Source organism: Anolis sagrei, chromosome 2, assembly GCF_037176765.1.
Source record: "Anolis sagrei isolate rAnoSag1 chromosome 2, rAnoSag1.mat, whole genome shotgun sequence".
In the NCBI taxonomy this organism is placed as follows: domain Eukaryota; kingdom Metazoa; phylum Chordata; class Lepidosauria; order Squamata; family Dactyloidae; genus Anolis; species Anolis sagrei.
Window position 1 is genome coordinate 168,615,054 of NC_090022.1, and position 20,271 is coordinate 168,635,324.

Here is a 20,271-nt window from a genome sequence, read left to right on the forward strand (position 1 = left end):
AATCTTCCTGACATTCTGGAATATTGTGATACATGATGTAAAACACAGCATGTTCCTGGACTACTTCTGTTGTTGGTTTGCACTCCATGTCCAAATTATGTGATTGTATCATACTGACTTTGCCCAGCAATGGATCACACAGAAGATCTACTAAGAAGAGTGCTGTGGACCTGCAATGCTTTAAAAAAAGACACTACTGCTGCACTGGACACTCAGTAGACTCATCATCTAGGATGACTTATTTTAAAGTTACAAGCCTTCGAGATGAGAAGAGCCCAAATTAGTTAAATGTGTAAGGGCTTAAACTTTGAAATGTGTATCAACATGTACAATTCTTTCTCATGGCTCACTCTTTTTGAGAAGGTTTTTGAGCTATTTGGCTGGTGTGAGACTCACGACCCACTCCTGTTCTCTCTATGGAATTGTAGGTGCTCGGACAGGTAACCTCTGCTGCTACTGTCTCTTTTATTTATAATTTTTCACTGTTCTAGGAATTTCTAAAGTATTGTAGGATTTATAACAAAACATTACCTTTTCTCTTTTGTTTTCTCTTTTTTATTTGAATTTCTCTGACCTTGGAGGGTGATTTCTGGAATGTTCTGATGGTGGTATGGATCACTGTTGGAATATTCCATAGCTCATGTTACAGTTTTCAGTTGAATGACTTTTGTTTAATGCACTGCTAATAAATTGATGTTTTGGGGCCGTGGGAGTTTGTAACTTAATTAAAAGTGTTTTATTATGTGAATATACTGCTATCCCCCTTTTCCATATTTTTCTAACAATTCACACTTTCTTACTGTTCTTTGCAAAACTTTTCAGGAGTCAAAAAAAGTCAAACAATCCAGAGAAAAACTTCCCTTCTCCCCTTTCTGATGGCAAGAGAGAAACCTTGTGAAAAATCCTTGAGAATGTTCTTCCCTAAACTTTTCCCCCCTGTGGTAAAACAGTAAACGCAGCAGATTGGTGGCATCCAGTACCGACCTGTTGGCAGGTAACTTTCAGCTCTTTTGATCGTCCCGTGTTTTCTAACTTTAATTTCTTCTCTTCTCCAGTCTTAATAAGACTGCTGTACTGAAAGAAAGAGTCCTAGGAAGCACAATGACCCCTTTCCCCTCTTTTGTGTGTGTGTTTTATTATTCTACTAGAGCCAGGTTTTAATAAAACTTCTAGATCCATATATTCAAATGTGTTAATGGTAAGGATGAAATTAAACTGCATGTATTATTAGAAAGGGGTGAAGGGATGGTATGTAATTCCATAAATACTACCATCTCCACTCTTATATGTTCCTCACTCCCCCTTTTCATTTATCCCGCCCGTACTCAAAATATACATTCTTGGCTTAAGTTTCTACAGGGCTCTGGTGCTTTCCAGGGGCACAGCACAAAACTAATCGACATCAATTAATAACAGGTATGAAAAACTAGGTGTTAAAAAAATGTATATAAAAGATACTTGAATTGGGCAGGTTGGAGTGTGATGGTTTCTTTGTCAAGATTGTGAAGGTGAGCATATCGTGGCATTTCTAACGTGCTGCCTAGCATAGTACTTTGCAAATATTTCATGACTACGATTATGCTTAGAAAGTGGTGTATTAACAGAGAGTTTTATGTAGAAATACAAGAACTGGCAGAAGAAAGAATTCATTGGGAATAACAAATGCTTCAGATAAAATCCCCAAATTATTTGAGTATTCTTAATGTAGCAAAAAGATAATTATTCTAGCATGCTGTTAAGCCTAAATTGTTTCCTATTTTGTGTTCAGACTATCTTGATCAAAAATATTCCTTAGCTAGTTTAATGCAGTATTACATTTTAAAATGGTTAGTGGGGATATATTTTAAAACAATGCTAAATTCTTTCTCAGGTATACTAAAGGGAGAATATTTTTTTTCTCTTCAAAGTCACTGGCAAGGTTTTACTTCTTTGTGTTGATACTTCTGTATTGATTGCCATACCAAATGGGGTTGCCTCATTGACACTTTTTGAACAAATGGTATCAATTTTGCAAGTCTTTCACTAAATGCACCACTCCCCCTTGTGATTCGCCTCTATATGTAACACACATATACAGTATTGTCAAAAAATTTTTTGCTTTGTTTCATCTGGTGAGGGAGTTGCTTAGGTGTGGTTATCTCTTCTGTAATTTTCCTCTGTACACAACACAGGCATAACATGTTTAAAAGGGCAGAAATGTCTGCATTAATTCTGCTGATGGGGGACACCTCTGTCTTGTGTCCCTTTTCCCACTAATCAGTTTTCAAGCATTTTTCTACTTCACGGAGACTGGTGAAATCTTTTTTGACTTGCAAATAAGTCTCTTTTTACTTGCAAATAGACTAAAAAGGTAAAATGCTGTGCTGTTGATAATTTGATAAATCTCTTTTGAACTGGCAATTGAAGAAAGTAATCCTTAGTGAGATCTCTAACATTCCCTCTCCCTGTTCGATATAGTCATATGACTAGCTCTGGAAACAAATGTTCCTCCTCTTTCTTTATATCCGTAAAGGTGACATTTCCTGCTGTTTCTGGTACCAGACTCTGTGTTTAGTCTCTGGTTAAGAGGGAGTAAAGGTGGTACTGAAGCAGCAGATACTTGGAGAAATATTGTAAAAGGATCCTTTACAATAAAGGGTGCCCAGCAGTGTTGAAAACAAAGGATTGGGGGGGGGGGAGTTGTTTTTGTCACTCTCCATCACCACAACTACCAAAGGATTATCGCTGTGAGACCTGTCCATTCAGAAAGTTTGTTTGATCTTGTATTGTTCTTCTTGGCTCATGACTATGTACCTGAGCAGAAGACAGAATTAAATAGCGCACTAGAAGTACTACATTAAAATTAGATTAATTTAATTCAATCCAACCAATGTTGTTGCACACTTTTCCCTGCACAATACCTGAGGGCATTTAAATCTCCATATTTAATCACTCCTTTATCCATATAGCTCTATCAACATGGATGACTTCCAAAAGGCATCCAGTCATTACTCGGTTTTCTTCTGTCCACTGCTTTTGTTAAGGGTATGGGGGAGGATGTGGGGGAAAATCTTGGAATAAGCCTTGGTGCCTTAAAAGGATCCCCATTGTATCATTTTTCTGTGAGCTGAACAAGAACTTCTCTATATACCCTTGTGCTGCAACAGAGTAATAAAACTGGTAGGTGGCAGCAGAAGAAGACACTAATGCAGATGGCACCCGTGAACTGAGAATGCTGCCATGTGGGGAGAGATGGATTCCAAAACATTAGCTGATGTAACGTGCAAAGATGAGAGGCAGCTTCCCTGACTTGTCAATCTGCTTGGTGAGTCTGATTCTTGGTCAATTCTTATCCACCATAACGGATGTTTTAACATCACTAAACCGCTTAATCTTGAATGCTGACTAAAAGCCATTATGGAGAGCTGTGTGAGTTCATTGATGTTGTGACACTATTTCACCAAGGAACTGTACTAAGCTGTTCATCCGACTCTTGCTTTGTATTAGCCACCACCTTGTTCTAATTACATGAAACACTTCCTTTCCAAAAATGCTACACAATGTACTTCCTTTAATTCATTAGGGAGTTACTTTTCCTCCAAAAACACTTCTCAATTGCTTTGAGGCAAATATGCATGAGAAATTTGATTATACATCTAAACAGAATCTGAAAATCGACCTTGTGGTCAGATTCTCAAAATTTTCAAGAAAGATTTGGCACCATCAAGTCATTGGCTCACCTCTGATCACTCATTTATGGAGAGCGGTGCTTTGTGAACAAAATCGAGCTCATTGGGAAGAATCTTTTATTAATTTGCAGGAATAAATGAGAAGTATGTGTGGTTTCAACACTTGATAATTTAAAAATGTTTTGGTTCTCTGATTGTTCATACAGATAAGTGTACTATTATCCCTTGAAACACCAAGCATGGCACACATTGGAAACTAGTAGCTGTACAAACAATTACTACAAAATAAGGTTTCTAATTACTGGCTAATTATAGTTACTGCATGACACCACATCAGAGTCAATCTGTGACACAGAATCCACTGAGATTTTCACTATTTTTATGAGTCTCTACCATAAGAAAAATGCATCTTAGATATGGGCTGACCATGATCTATCATTTGAAGACATCCTTGTATATTTTATTCAGTTTTCATATACATAAATTGATGCTGTGATACTAAAAAGGATTGATTCCACTTGTGGAAAATTTCAGTCAATGAAGACAATTTACTGGTGCTGAGACATATGTGAGCCTGACTATATTTATGACTAGAACAAGATAACCCTTGAGATTTTTATACACTGTTTAAGATAAACTGAGCTAAGATTGGTGTTGCTCCTCTGAAGAGCACACTGTGGTTCTCCAGCTCTTCACTGTTGATTAGCATGCCTTCGGTCAGGTTATGAGATACAATGAAATTATGAATATGCTTCAGGTAGAAATTATTTGCTCTTAATAGTTCTAAAAAGTCTTATGACAGCACATCCCTGTGTAGTTCATTGTGTAACATTCACAAGTTCTTTGATCACAGTGCATGTAATTTAAAATGCTTAAAAGCAATTTAAAGTTACCTGGGAAGGCCAAGAGTTTGAACACTGTTTCCATCCTAAATATCTTGGTGTCCTCTTAGATCGAACAGTAACATTTAGGAAACACTGTATGAACACTAAGCACAAAATAGCTGCACGCAATAATATCCTGCAGAAACTTTCTGGCAGTGCATGGGAAGCAGACCCAAAATTAATAAGAACATCAGTCCTGGCCTTGTCTTACTTAACTGTCAAATATGCCTGTCCTGTTTGACACAAGCCTATCCATGCAAAGCAGATGAACATAGCACTGATAGAAACATGCAGAATAATCACAGGATTATTATTCCCCTGGTGAAACACTTGTGCAGGCAGGACTGAAGACCGACAGGTCGCAGGTTTGAATCTGGGGAGAACATGGATGAGCCCCCTCTGTCAGCTCCCTCTGTCATGCGGGAACATGAGAGAAGCCTCCCACAAAGCATGGTAAAACATCCTGCCGTCCCCTGGGCAACTTCCTTGCAGACGGCCAATTCTCTCACACCAGAAGCAACTTACAGCTTCTCAAGTTGCTCCTGACACACACAAAAAATCACAGGATGTCTTAAACATACACCTGTTGATAAACTCTACAAGCTAGTTACCATTGCCCCCCCCCCCAAGATGTGCAACAGGAAGTTTCTTCTGACTATGAGAGAAACAAGGTTGAATACTGTGGCTCCCCACGAGGGTCTTCCTCCAGGGGCAAACCAAGAATGGGCAACTTGGAAGTGTCTGAACAGACTTAGAAGCAGAGTGGGCAGATCAAAAGACAACCTGGCAAAATGTCACTACCTAGAAGAATCTTCCACTTTGTGCGACTGTGGAGCAGAACAAATAACTCCGCATCTGTATGCTTGCCCAAATGCCCTGCCTCATGCACAGAAGAATTGTTTAAAGCTACAGAGAATGCAGTTGCTATTGCCTGTTTCTGGTCAAAAATCATTTAACCATTTGTGTTCCCTCTATTTTTATCAGTTTTATACTTATTTATGCAATGCTTTTGACACTAAATAAATGTAATGTAATGTATTGGAGCACCTTAGAAGAGATCCTGTTACTCATTTTTAGGTAGGCATGTGTGATAGGTGAGCAAAGTCTGGTCTCCAGAGTTGTTTCTGTTGTCTTTGAAAGTTCCAAGCTCCCAAGCCAGCCTCTCTTGGAAGCCCCTTAGAGCAGTGGCCTATCTTGGGTTCAGTCCCTCCCTTTTCAAAAACAGAAATACAGGGTGAGGCAGCATAACTTTCTTTTTTCAAAACTTAATAAAACCCATTGTATGAATTAGAAAAAAAATTATAATATAGGCACATACCTAAAGTTTTGTTTTACGTAGTTTTGAAGATCAAATTAAGTAGGTGACATCCCTCATTCTCCATACACGGAATAAACAGATTTCTGGCGTTTGTCATGACTCTTGCCAGCATAGCAGGCGTTATGTTGGCCATTTCTTCCTGGATGTTTGTCTTCAAATCTTGTAGGGTCCTTGGACGGTTCACATAAACACAGAATTTCAAAAAACCCCATAGAAAAAATCACAAGGGGCCAAATCTGGAAAGCAGGCCAGCCACTCCAAATCCGCTCGAAAAGTAGGCCTCAACGGCAAAATCACGCTCCTCACTGTCCCAACGCATGATGGCGACTGAACTGTGTCAGGCCAAACTTTATACTCCCGCCTCTCGAACGAGACCACTAGCGCTCCATTACATCTTCAACCAACTGAATGGCACGCATTTTAAAAAAAGGAAGTTATGGTGCCTCATCCTGTAGAATTCTGTTCTCTTCCGGGGAATTTCCAGAACGCGTTTAGGGCTCCCTTGGGGGATTTGAGAGACAAAATGCAAACCCTGGATCTGCCACAGTTTCCCACTCTGTGGATGACTGTACTGCTTGATGTTTTATTTTATCTACAGTGTTCCTCTCTTTCCAGGTTGCAAGATGGGCACACAATTTATAAGAGCAGGAACTCCATGGGTACAGCAACCTTTGGAGCAATGCTAAAGAATGATTGGGCCTGGGTAGAAGAGAGAAGTTTAAATTGTCATCAAATTAAAAAATAATTCCTCTCTCGAGAAGCCCCATTGGGCCTGGTGTCAGGAGCAAGATGGAACCTAAATTAATCTTTTCAGATTGTAAGCAAAAGCTTGACAAGGAAATAACACATCCATGTACACAAGTATAATAGGAATGCTTGTGTGATCAAACAACAGCTGCAATATAAATACAGGGCATATCCACCTGCCCACAGAATATAGCTTTTTTTTTGGGGGGGGGGGGGCTTTTAAGGTGAAGATTGCAAAGGAAAGTTTGTTTTCTGCCAACACCATGTTATGAAGTGGTGACAATTTTGTTTCATATAACTGGCAAACCAACAATTTGTAAACTAGATGTAGTTTCTGGATCTCTCCATCCTCCTTGCACTTTTCCACACAACATATTAGCTACTGGATGTGGTAATGGGGGAACCATTGGTGAGTGGCAGTTTTTTTTTTTAATACAGGGGAGTAAATTCCACCTGAACATGTGGAAGAACTTCTTGACCGTACAAGCTGTTCAACAGTGGAACTCTCTGCCTAAAAGTATAGTGGAAGCTCCTTCCTTGGAAACTTTTAAACAGGCTGGATGGCCATCTATCAGCGATATTTTGATTGTGCTTTTCTTGCATAGCTGGGAGTTGGACTAGATGGCCCATGTGGTCTCTTCCAACTCTATTATTCTGTGATTCTGTAATAGCATCCAGTCCATTCACTACAACTTGCCTCCACCCCCTTTCCTTGACTGCCCTGAGGCTCTTCGAGAAGATAGGACGGTATATAAATACAGTTTATTGTTATTCTGATGAAACCTTTTTATCCATCCTGTAGCTCAGTGCTCTTTTAAATCTGATTTATTGAGTGTTCCTTCAGGCAGAATTCAGCCTCATCTAGGACAGGTTGTTTGTCCATTTCTCAGACTTAAGACCCACCAATCCACGGGGTCCCCATCTTATTGATAGATTCCGTTTACTGGCCTTCCTCCAACCCATTATAGAATCTAGACACTGGGACAGATCCTGCATAGCCCCAGCTGACTGAGGACATAAAATAGAGCTGAGTGTCATCATCATACTGATGGCACTCAGTGCTAAAGCCTCAATGACATCACTCATGGGGCCTTGAAGGCACAAGTTGGAACCCTGTGGCACCCCAGAGCCATGGAGCTGGACAGGAATCTACGGGACTGGTCTGTTAGATAGGAGTAGAATCACAGTAGAACAGTGCTTCCTACTCCTATCCCACATAACTAGTCCAAGAAGATATCAGGGTCAATGAGAAACCCAGGGAGATCAGCAGGATACCTCCCCCTATTTTTACTCCTACTTTTATTTAACAAAAATGCAAAATTTCTAATTCTGCTGATTCCAGTAGAATTGAATTAGTGGCTCAATGCTTAGTCAACACACACACACAAGCTACTACCCTCTGAGCAATAGCCCCCTATGAAGATGTTGCTTAAAGAAAGGCTCATCCCTTACGGATTTAAATGTAGTCTCCCTTCATTATTTCATTCTAGGTTGCAAGAACACATTTTAAACATTTTTCTCCTGCTAAGTTACAGATGGGCAGCTGAATGATTTTCAATGTGAAATTTTCTGTCCACCTCACACTGCTCACTTTCTGAAATGCACATTTCATGTTTGATTCTTTTTTTTTTTTTTGGTCAAGTTTTGCATTATTTTATGCCCATTAACTTTTTGTGATCTTCTGTGTACAAGTCTTTAAAGGTTAAATGCAGGCAGTTTACTGAGGCTAAGCAAGTCTGTACTGAGTAGTATTTGAATGGGAGATAAGTTGAAACCACATACCACTTTGACTTCCGTCATGGGGAAATGATATTATGAGTGTAGTAAATAATACCATCTCTGATAATAGCATTTCAGTTATCTTTGCTTCCGTGCCTTTTGACCTCATTTAGTTTGCTTCCTGGGTTCTCTTGACTCCTCATACTGCACTCATCCTTCCTCCTCTGCTAAAAGCACACATCTTCTTCTGTGTGAAGCTTTTCCAGGCAACTTATTGGCAAAAGGTGAATCATTAAACTGGTTGTCATGGGACAAATAAATGTTGAGAAAGGACAAGTGTATCCTTTTGACATATGCAAACAAAAAATGTTGAGAAAGGACAATCAAGTGAATGCTTTTGACATCTATAAACCCAGGGTTCTGAGGAATGTGGAATATGGGCAAAGGAAAGGAAATCAGTCCCCAGTTAGTTATTATCCTCATCCCTGTACTTTTATTATTTCAAGCACTTCTCTCCCAGTCTAGCTGTGGTAGCAGAATTGAGCTTACCTGAGGAGCAAATGGAGTTCAACCAGGTAAGTTCTGTGACTCTAAAGCAGGAGAGAAGTCTAGATTTCCTGACATGCTTTACTTCACATTAAGATTTTTTTAATTTTGTATAATTTAATTCCACTTGTCATAAACTTACTGATCTTGCCTTTAAAAGTGACAGAATGCCTGTTTTTACTTCAGCAGTTTCCTTTAGTATAGTCCACCTGCAAGGACCTGTGAATGCTACAAAATAATTTTTGTTCCAATTGATAATTTCAGAGGCAAGCTTTGGGTATTACAGGAAATAATGACCATTCAGATCTGGTGAAACTGCTTATGTATATTTTTTTCCTTTTTGTGAAATATTTCTACAGGACTTTGATGCTAGGCCAGCAGCCTCAGAGACGGGAGCTATTTTACTGCAGGACAGGTAATGCATGGCATGGGGAGTAATGGCAGCAGCATGCTTTACCAATCGATTTGAGCTCATAATCTGTACTGTGCCTCTTTCTCCCTCAATAATGAAGGACCATCTTCAAGGCTAGTCAGTATCTTTGATGAGTCTGGTGGCTACCAATGAAGAAATCAAGTATTCTGGTGGTTTTTGAGATGCTTGTATCCATCCCCACCCCTTTCTCCTCCAACAGTTCTGAGTCTTATTACCATGACCATTTTTCTGTCTGACTTGCCTCTTTAGGGTCATGAAGCATCAAGAGACTGAACATCATCTTCCTGGCAGGGGTCTGGTCCTTTCCTTTGGTTTCTTCAGTTATGAAGGGAATACTTCAAGGTGGGACAATCCCCAGAGGCTGAGATGAAATGGCAGTGGTGTTAATCATACATCTAAATAATGAAAGAAATATTTAATAAAATTTGAAAGTTTTAATTTGTGTGGATGTGTGCTCTTTCTTCTTACAACATTATTGTATAACATGTCTGTGATGGTCTTTAGAACTGCAAGCAACAGAACAACAGTGCAAACTGACTTCTGTGTTGCTATTCTTCGTAGTATCGACTCCAGAAATTCAAACCAAGATCACACGAATGTTGTGAAGATCAGTCTATATTGGCAATTGTCTCACTCTGCCTGAAATTCCACCACAGGCAAACACTGTCTTTACTCAAATCCACCTCCCAGTGTTGCTGTGTTTCCATGTCTTCCAAATGGTATGTTGCCCACTTCCTGCTGTGGAAACTTAAGGCATTTCCCAAGTCACATGCTTCACATATTGAGAATGGTATTTTATTTTCACCCCACATTTCTCCCAGTATGGAACTTAAGGCAGCTTAAAGCAATGTATAGTGACAACTATGTTAGTCCTATTACTTTATTCAAAACAGTTAATACCACAGAGATAAATGTATGGCACACCATTAAAGACATCTGTGTTGATAATCTCACAATTGTCAGCTTACATCAAGAGCAAAACAGCAAAGATACATTTTTATCCCAGAAATTTCTAGCAAGAGATACACTTGTAGCCCTAACTAGAATTTCACCCCACACCCCACCCCCACATACAACACTCAAATAATATCTTATCAGTGAGAATGAACCTTTGGATCCCATCTCTCATATCAATGTTGCTTGTCCCCACACCCATCTGCATATTTGGGGCTAAAGACCTCTGCCAGGGAACTGGCTTGATTCATGTAGGCTCTCCTATTTACAACACTAAAAACATGATGCCATATCTAAATTGAGGAAACATGTCACTGCAGGGATGAGCCCTTTTACATATGAAGAACTGCAAAGGCAGGTGTTGAAGATAGCAATGGAAGGGAGAGGCAGTGGGCTCATCCATTCCTCACCCGAAAGCAAGTTTTACTGAAGAGGGCATTGTTAAATAGACTCTTCTTTTTTTTTTTTTTACACAGAACTCTACCTGATGGGGGAGGAGTGTGACCCCGAGGATGCCAACTGAAAGAGGTACAATGTGGAACACCCATGTTAGCCTATAGAAAGCACCAATGCAAAAATTACTTCTCAGAGGCGACCAGGTAACTCTTGGAACACCAGCAACCCAAACAGTCATGGCACTAAAATGAAAACATGATTAAGAAGAAAAATGTCACATACAATTGCCAAGATTTATATCTGGCAGCGGGGGGGGGGGGGGGGGGGGCATCCAACACCAATTTGGAGTGGGGGGACTTGGTTTGCATTCTGTTTAGCCCAAAAAGTTGGTTCTGGGGGCCTACAGGAATAATAATACAAAAAAAAAAAGCTTAAAAACTACAGAGGCAATAGTTTGTAGGTCACAAAACCAGTAAAGGGGGATGGATGTGGCCCAAGGAAATCAGCCCAGTGAGTCTAATAAGGGTGAAATTGTGTCAGGTACAATCTAATAACAAAAACACCTCATAAAATGGAAGATATTTTCAGAGTGGAAACCAAATATAGTTATTCATATCTGCATCTGAAATCCCTCTAATGGTAGTGAGGCCTCCTAGAGAAAGAAGAGAAAACATCTGCCAATTACATAAACAAATGAAATTGAACAGACAGATTTGCTTCAGAGAAAGGCAAGGCAAAATAGGGCCAGGTGGCTTGGCTTGGGGACTTAGGGCTTTTGAGCCAAGAAAGCATTTTTTTTTCTTAACACACCAAAACTGGCAATACTGTGGAATAACAGCAAATCCAAAATTCGAGAGACATCTCTGTAAATCCTAATATACATTGAACAAAGGGATACAGCTGTAAGAAGAGTCAGAAGGTTACTGGCTTGTTTTGGAACAATATAGATTCCCACTGCCAAAGAACTATTCAAAGTCTCTAGTGCCTAAGAGAGCTCTTACACTGTAAGGAAGAATCTTACCAAGCACTATGGCACCAGTGTCATTGCAGTCTAACACAACTCCCATTTCCTCCACTAGGCCTTGCCTATTCCTCCTTGCAATGATTTCTTTACCTCTTAATAAGCATAGTTGAATCATAAGTATCAAATTCTTCTCTTTGGCATGGCCTATAGCAAACATAAGTTTTTATACTGGCAGAGTGAATATATGAGAATTCTTAGGTGGTGTTAGGGAACAATAAGCCATAGAAGGACAACAAAGCATAGTGTCTAGATCTAGGGAAGTAATGCTACCCCTCTATTCTGCTTTGGTTAGACCACACCTGGAATATTGTGTCTAATTCAGGGCACCACAATTGAAGAGAGATATTGACAAGCTGGAATGTGTCCAGAGGAGGGCAACTAAAATGATCAAGGGTCTGGAGAACAAGCCCTATGAGGAGCGGCTTGAGGAGCTGGGCATGTTTAGCCTGAAGAAGAGAAGGCTGAGAGGAGATATGATAGCCATGTATAAATATGTGAGAGGAAGCCACAGGGAGGAGGGAGAAAGCTTGTTTTCTGCTTCCCTGGAGACTAGGACGCGAAACAATGGCTTCAAACTACAAGAGAGGAGATTCCATCTGAACATGAGGAAGAACTTCCTGACTGTGAGAGCCGTTCAGCAGTGAAACTCTCTGCCCCGGAGTGTGGTGGAGGCTCCTTTGGAAGCTTTGAAACAGAGGCTGGATGGTCATCTATCAGGGGTTCTTTGAATGCAATATTCCTGCTTTTGCAGGGGGTTGGACTTGATGGCCCATGAGGTCTCTTTCAAGTCTGATTCTATGATTCTGTGAAAGCTATGTAGCTCAGTGGGTTCACATTATGTAGCTATTGGGCTATACCACTTAATGTGTCTTCTACCATGCCACAAAAAGGCAAGTACTGTATATGATCTAAACATTTTAATCAAAAAATCAAGCTGACGTATTCATGGGTCAGTATGAGATCTGTTTTAAAAAAAAGGTAAAGGTTGTCCCCTGACATTAAGTTCAGTCATGTCTGACTCTGGGGTGTGGTGCTCATCTCTATTTCTAAGCCATAGACACCTCCAAGGTCATGTGGCTGGCATGACTGCATGGAGTGCCATTATGAGATCTGTACATTAACTCTTGTGCGAAAACAAAGGGGTCATCCCCTTCCCTGAGTAAAATGGGAAAAGTCAAGAGTTTAGTGCATCCTAGGACAACAGTTCTCAACCTGTGGGTCCGCAGGTGTTTTGGCCTGCAACTCCCAGAAATCCCAGCCAGTTTTCCAGCTGTTAGGATTTCTGGGAGTTGAAGGCCAAAACATTAGGTTGAGAACCACTGTCCTTGGAGAACATAAAGGAAGCACCAACTCATTCCACTTAAGTTGCTACAACATAGGGCCTGCTGGCTGCATCTGGACTGTCAAAGGTTTTTGACTGGCCTCTACCTATCTTTCCAGGATGACAGGGAGGCTGCCACCCGCTCTGCCGCTCTACACGCTCTCTCCTTTGACCGGCTCCCTGCAATCAATTCCCACCTCATCCTAGATTGGGCAGTAACTCCCTGCTCCCCCCTTCAAGCTCCACTTTTCTAAAACCCAGGAGTGCAAAGCATAAGAGTTATTTATGAGCTGGAAATGACTAGTATCTCCCTCTTTTCCCCAAGCAAGAAAATTCTGGGGCAGCCCAAGCTGTATACAGGCTTCCCTCCCACAGTTGGCTGCCTCCACCTTTCTGTGCCTCAGGGTGGCATAGGGCTGCTGGCATCAAATGACAGATATTTGCTCCTCTGTTTGCTTTGGCTCAGCCTTTGGTTGTCCTAACAGCTCCACTACAAGTCTTTCATGGGACCCTGGGAATGGGGAGGAGGGAAATGTCTGGGCAGGAAGACAAGCCCAGTTGCACCCTACTCCCATTACTTTTTCTCAGCAAGCCCTCAGTAGCACTGTAAAGAGCATTGGGACTTCCAGTGGCACTGCAAACTGTTTCCCTCCTGCCATGCAAAAGTTGAGTGTGTTTGGGTTGTAGTTTTTTTTTGGGCTATATTGCCATGTTCTAGAGGCATTCTCTCCTTAGGTTTCACCTGCATCTATGGCAAGCATCCTCAAAGGTAGTGAGGTAGTGAGGGGGGAAAGGAAAGGGCCTAAGGATACCTCATTACCTCTGAGGATGCTTGCCATAGATGCAGGCGATACATAAGGAGAGAATGCCTCTAGAATATGGCCATATAGCCTGAAAAAACCTACAACAACCCAGTGATTCCAGCCATGAAAGCCTTCGACAATACATTGAGTGTGTTTGTGTGCCAGAGAGATAATCTGTTGCTGTGCATCTGGCAAACATGTCAAGTGTCCTTGTCAAGGAAGGACAGCCCAGCTCATTTGCTTATCAATGTCAAGTGTTTCAGTTTTTCATTGTCATCTTTCTCCTCCTTGCCTCTCCATCTTCCTCCTTCCTGTTCCTCCTGCTCTGAACTGTCCTTTTAGCAAGCAGATTGCACAGTGGGTTTCCGGAAAGGTAAAGCGGAGCGGAGATAAGCCCTCTGCTATTGCTACTTGCATCTCCCATATACATGCCCCCTCCACAAAATCCTCTCTGCTGTTGCCCCAGTTCACCAATTCCTCAGACCTTAAATGTCCTGGCTGGTAATTATGTCCAAAGCTAACACTTCCTCCAACTAATTTTGGCCTCTTACTGCTGACAAGTTGTGTGGGCCTGCTATAGCACCTTTTCTAGCATTTTAAAATGCCTAGATGGGGAAACAGCAGTGACCAGTGGTGGCTGGTGTTTTAACTCCCTACAGAATGGATCTGTGTTTTCTTCACCTTGTCTTTGTCTGGTTGTCTCCCCTCCACATCGTACAGCCACCATTTTGCATAGTTCCCTCCTTGTCCATTCAGCCTTCAATGTGAACTCAAAAGGTTATTCCTCCTGGAATTTTGTAAGTTTATGACATCGTTTTCCTTTTTTGTCCAGATTCCTGCCCTACATTTTACTTATCCACAGGTCATATCAAAATCCATATTTTTGGTTCCTAAACTTGCCTTCTGCTTATACATGAGGTCAACTTATATGCAAGCATGTATGGTATTTTAGGATGCTAGTTTATGCTCTCCAAAGATACAAAAACAAAACTAGCATGCGCACACACACAAGGTTAAAGCTTTCCTGGTAGAAGTATCTTCTGCAAATAGTAATGGTTGAAAACCCAGTTAAAATTGTGGTAGGTAGTACATGCAAACCTCTGATAGGATGATCTTGGGAAAGTGCCATTTTGGGACTAAAGCCTTTGATACCCCAAGTCAACATGGCCACCAGGAGAACTGTTCCATGCAAATTAATCAGTCCATTTCATAGAAAGTTGAAAAGACAGAAGGTATGTGGTGCTATTGCAGCTTCCATCACAAGGGCGTTCAAACGGCTCAGTTGGATTTAGCTGAACCTTGGAAAATTTGTTTCAGCGTGGCCAAACCAAGCAATCTGTGGCATGCGATGATGTAACCAGACAGCTGTGGTATCATAATCCTCAGTTTCTTTGGCTCATCTTTCCTCCAGCTCAGATTGAACTTTCGCCCCCCTGACAGTTTATTTCACTGTCATTGACCAAGTATTTTTGTTTTTCCCCTTACGTCGTGGGTTGCATCTCCAGCTGTGCAGTGTCTGGGCCTCTTAGATTATGGGTGCCTCCAGATAGGAGGAAAGCCTCAGAAAATGCCAGATTTTATGGTTTTATTCCTGTGTAAACCAAATTTGTTTGTTGTCCTGAGATCCTTGCAACACATCTCGGTTGAAAACAACCTACACTTTCAGTACAAAGCAGTACAAAGCTGAAAGCATCCCTCAGAGTCTGTCATTCATGAATGTGAATGAAATCAAGAGGCTCCATGGATATTTTTAATTTTTTTTAAAAGATGTATGATTGAAATCAAAACTATATACCATTACAAAAACACATGTAAACTGATACCCTGCAAACAGTTCAATGCTGTTAATCTTTAAAAGAACTCGCAACTTCTGAGAATGCCTACCATAGATGCAGATGAAATGTCAGGAGAGAATGCTTCCAGAACATGGTCATACTGCCCAAAAAACCTACAACAACCCAACCTTTAAAAGTGTCACAACAGCTAGTGAATCACTGCTTCCATTCTCTTAATCGTACAATAGGTGGGTATTTATTCAGTGGCCTGTACTATACAGGTAACTGCACAATAAGCTGATTGCCTTGACAAGTAATATACATTTTCCTACAAATGTGGCCATACATTTGTACCTGATAGTAATAAAATAAAACAAAAAAGCTCCCCAAACATTTAGTTGGAGGATGAAAGCAAAGCTACCGTGTGAATGGTAAAAAAATGTAAACAACCCACTTCCCAAGTGTTTGTGAATATGTGTTTTGCCTCCCGAGCGGGACCATAGCTAGAAAAAACATCGGGGAGGGGGGAGTTGAAACATTTTTTAGCGAATTTTGAAGAGTAGGCCCATAACACAAAACAATGTAGTTTATATGACTCATTCTCTATTTTTATATAGATTTAATTGAATCAAATTTCTGTTTTAGTTACAAAGTTTCAAGTCTTCAAAAAATTGAAAATGACTCTTAATTGATAATTTATGATTACAAAAGAACATTGCAATGTCTGTTGGAAACACTTGAAAACTGTGTCAATACACTTTGACAGAAATCAGGCTCCATTGATAAAATTCAAGCATGCCAGTCTAGTCAATCTTCCTTGCTCCATTGTGCTTTTTATGTATGCTTTCAAACAGAATTAATAGGGAGAAACACTTCCAGTTCCTGAACTACTTCTCTGTGCCTTTTAAACATTTCTTGAAGCTGACTGCAGAAAACGTCCAGAAATGGAATGTACACATTTAGCTCATAATATTCCATTGGTGTTGGTGAAGTTGCCTGGATGTTGCTTTTAAATGTCTGCCTTGAACAGATGTGAGGAATCCTAGCTTCTCCACCCATAGATTCCACCACTGATCTTGCTGTGTCAAAGATATCCTGAAATTCTTTCACAGATTCTTTGTGCATCTCCCTGGTTTTTTTAAAGAGACTATCAACATGTTGCAGACTACCAAAAATGTCCATATCTACTCTTAGTAATGTTTTGCTAAGCTGAAGGGATGATGACAGAAGCTTTCTTTAGATGTGCATGGTTACTACAAATTCAGCATTCAGAACAGCTAAAACAACTTGTTCAGCTTGGGAAGAAGTCTCGCTGTTGTATAGAGGGCTCTCTTATTTCTTCAAGTGTTCTCACCACCACACTGTACAATTCAACAAAACGTAAAACTGCATTATGTTGCTCAACCCAACGGGTTTCATAAAGCGGCAATAGGCTGTTGCTCTTGATTCAGGAAAACAGTCCTTTATATTTTTCTTCCAGTCTGATGAATGATGTTCAGAAGAAATTGGACACATATGATAATGTTCCTCAGCTTTTTCTTTTTTTGCCATGAACTCAAAAACATTTATTTGCTTTGATAGATGTTTTGGCATCTTCTCGAATTATGTGAATGACAGGAAACACTAACAGGACTTTGAGCCTCAGAACAGCAAGTCAAGCTAGCAGACAAATTGCACAGTAAGGAATGACCCACAGCTGCTTTGAAAAAGAATGTTTGGTCAGGGGAAACAAAGCTCTTGTTTTAGTGACACACTCACTTTGATGAGCCTTGGAACTTCATCACATGCAAGATCCCCCCCCCCCCCCCCCGCCCCAACCACCATTTTTACATGCCTCTAAAACAGTTAATAGATGAAGTAACACAGATCTCTTCCAACAAAACAAGCAGACTTCCACCTATTGTCCATGCTGCTTCATCCAGGAAATGTTTCAGAAATGTGGGGAAACAGGGGGATCCCATGCAAATAAGAGGATTCTATATGCAAAGAATGAGATTTCTCCTGCTTTCCTCCATTTTCTCCAGCTCTATCTGATGTCCAAGGACACCTCTGTCAGGATGGAGTAGAGTGCTCAGAGTGCAAAATCCTGTGGGTCCCCAAGTGTTTTGGCCTACAACTCCCAGAAATCCTAGCCAGTTCACCAGCTGTTAGGATTTCTGGGAAATGAAGGTTACAACATCTGGGGACCCACAGATTGAGAACCACTGCTCTAATGTAACAGCCATACTGGTGGATCTGGCGGAAAGCCCCCAATAATTGTCCACCTCTACCATTTAATGATGGCCATGCACAGATGCTTTCTTTAAAAGGTTTGAGGAACATTCTCATAGTAAAGTACCAAGGACTATGTTTCTGAACTTCATGTGGATACACAAATCTGTAGGTAATAACCCTATTGAAATGGACCTTCAGCCCAGGAATGCCATAAAGTCATGCTGGAGAACCTAGAAAATGCCTCAAGATGTGTAGAAAATGCCTTGTTAATATGTGAATAAATGAAAACATGGATACTGTACTACGAGAATGGTCTTCAAACTATTGTTTGAGGCTAGTCCCATGAATGCAGGAATTGTATTGTACATCTAAATGCACATGAATAGGGTTACAAAATCCTCTAGGAAATGATCTTCAACTCAAGAGAACCAAATAATCATCCCTACATTACCATGTAATAGGAAAGGAGGGAGATGATTGTATAGCATGTAAGCAGCACACTAGTCATCAGGAATAAGCTATTTTTTTGTCTAATGTGTTTTGTAAATTCCATACTCACTATTTAAAGTGAGGAAAACACTGGAGGATTTGGAAGGAAATCATGGGGTGGAAATATTGATAAATGTCTTGTAACACCAGTAAAACGTTCAAAGTGGAAAGGAGTGTCTTTTAAAAAAAATCTCAAGGCTTTGATAAATAAAAATAACTAAAACAATTCAAAGATAAGTTAGTTCATGCATTATAACAACATGAACAATAGTGCCATAGATTTATTGAATATATTGTTTTTATTGTATTTGTTTTTAAAAATGCACTTACTTTCAAGAGGGGTTTAAGCTACATACAATAATGTTATGGTATAATAAAACCAGGAAAGCAAAAACATAAACGGAAGAAAAATAGCATTATTCGTTGTAAGTGTTTGTAAAATCTGACCACATGTGAAATTTGTTCATACATCACTGCAAGCATTGCTAAAGCTTCTGTCCATTGAATCACAGGTTGAAAAAAAATATTCTATTATATTTCTAGTAACAAAGTATCAATCTTTTAGCTGTCAAAAGGCTGTGAAAAATCCACTTTAGTTGGCCATTTAATAATTTCCAAGAAAAAAACCACATAATTCAAAAGTAGATTTCTGTCTCTGATTATCAAATACATGTAAATTACTTGTCTGAGAACCAGAGGGTGCAGTTGTTTGGGTGCTGGACAATGATTCACGTTCTCTCATTCTCAATAAGTAGAAGGCAAATCTTGCAATGGTAGGTTTGCTTAAGAGTTTCCATAAATTTCAAACAACTTGTCTCAACAAGTTAGCAATGTGACTTGAAAGTACATAGAGTCACATATCAAAGGAAACCCCAGGTCTAGAGTTACAGGTCTCATGGTTACAACTATACCTTCAAGTGTCCAGATCAGCAACCTCATCAGAAAGGCCAAGCGAAGTGTCCCACTCCGCCTGCCTTCGCTGCCAGACGGAGCAGCAGGGCGAAGTCAGACGACACCATCCGATGGCTGGTGTGTGGCTCTGTCCCCAAGACAGGATGGAAGCATCCCAGGATGCTAAAACTGTTTTGCATTCCAGAGTGTTGTTTTTGCTGTAACAGGAATAGTTGTGTCTAAGATAATGCTGTAGATTGCTGGGCTGTTGTGCATCCGCTCCACCACTTCCATTTATTTATTTATTATATTTATATCCCACCCTTCTGAGAGCAACCCTCCAGGAAAGACGAGCCACTGTAAAACAGTACTTCCCAAACCCATTCCCACAAGGCATCTCAGAAGCAGGCCCGTAGCCAGGATTTTGATTCGGGGGGGGGGGGGCTGACTCTGAGTGAAAGAGGGTCTACCTTAGCAAACCTTTTGTATCGTTACCCCAATAGCCCTATGCATATGAGATATATTGAGCATGGTGATCAGATCATGATATGAATAAACATAACAGTTTAAATAATGTACCAGGTGGCGCAGTGGGTTAAAGCACTGAGCTGCTGAGCTTGTTCATCGAAAGGTCACAGGTTCGATTCCGGGGAGCGGTGTGAGCTTCCGCTGTCAGCCCTAGCTTCTGCCAATCTAGCAGTTCGAAAACATGCAAATGTGAGTAGATCAATAGGTACCGCTCCGGCGGGAAGGTAACGGCGCTCCATGCAGTCATGCCGGCCACATGACCTTGGAGGTGTCTACGGACAATGCTGGCTCTTTGGCTTAGAAATGGAGATGAGCACCACACCCCAGAGTCAGGCATGACTGGACTTATTGTCAGGGGACTACCTTTACCTACCTAAGGCCTTTTCGCGGACTACCCTGAGAATTTCGGGGGGGGGGGCTCAAGCCCCCCCCCCCCCCAGCTACATGCCTGCTCCGAAGGATACCGTGATCTCTGGTATCAAAGGCTGCTGAGAGATCCAAGAGAACTAACAGGGACACGCTCCCCCTGCCCACCTCTGCATAGATCATCCACCAAGGCTG

The 20,271-nt window shown here is 40.8% G+C and overlaps 1 protein-coding gene across 7 annotated transcripts in view; it reads left to right on the top strand.

Moving 5' to 3' along the window:
• Positions 1–9,753, top strand: part of RIMKLB (ribosomal modification protein rimK like family member B) — a 55,031-nt gene extending 45,278 nt beyond the window's left edge. The window contains exons 8-10 of one of the 7 annotated variants that reach the window (XR_010909263.1): positions 823–8,911; positions 9,242–9,297; positions 9,565–9,753. Coding sequence is in view for 1 of the 7 variants with exons in the window: in XM_060763463.2 (XP_060619446.1) it covers positions 823–876 (54 nt within the window). In the remaining 6 variants the exon portion in view is untranslated. Of the gene's footprint in view, positions 1–822 lie in introns of all 7 variants that reach the window. The other 6 variants (XR_009630681.2, XR_010909264.1, XR_010909265.1 and 3 more) reach the window with 6 other exon arrangements.
• The last annotated feature ends 10,518 nt before the right edge of the window (positions 9,754–20,271 follow it).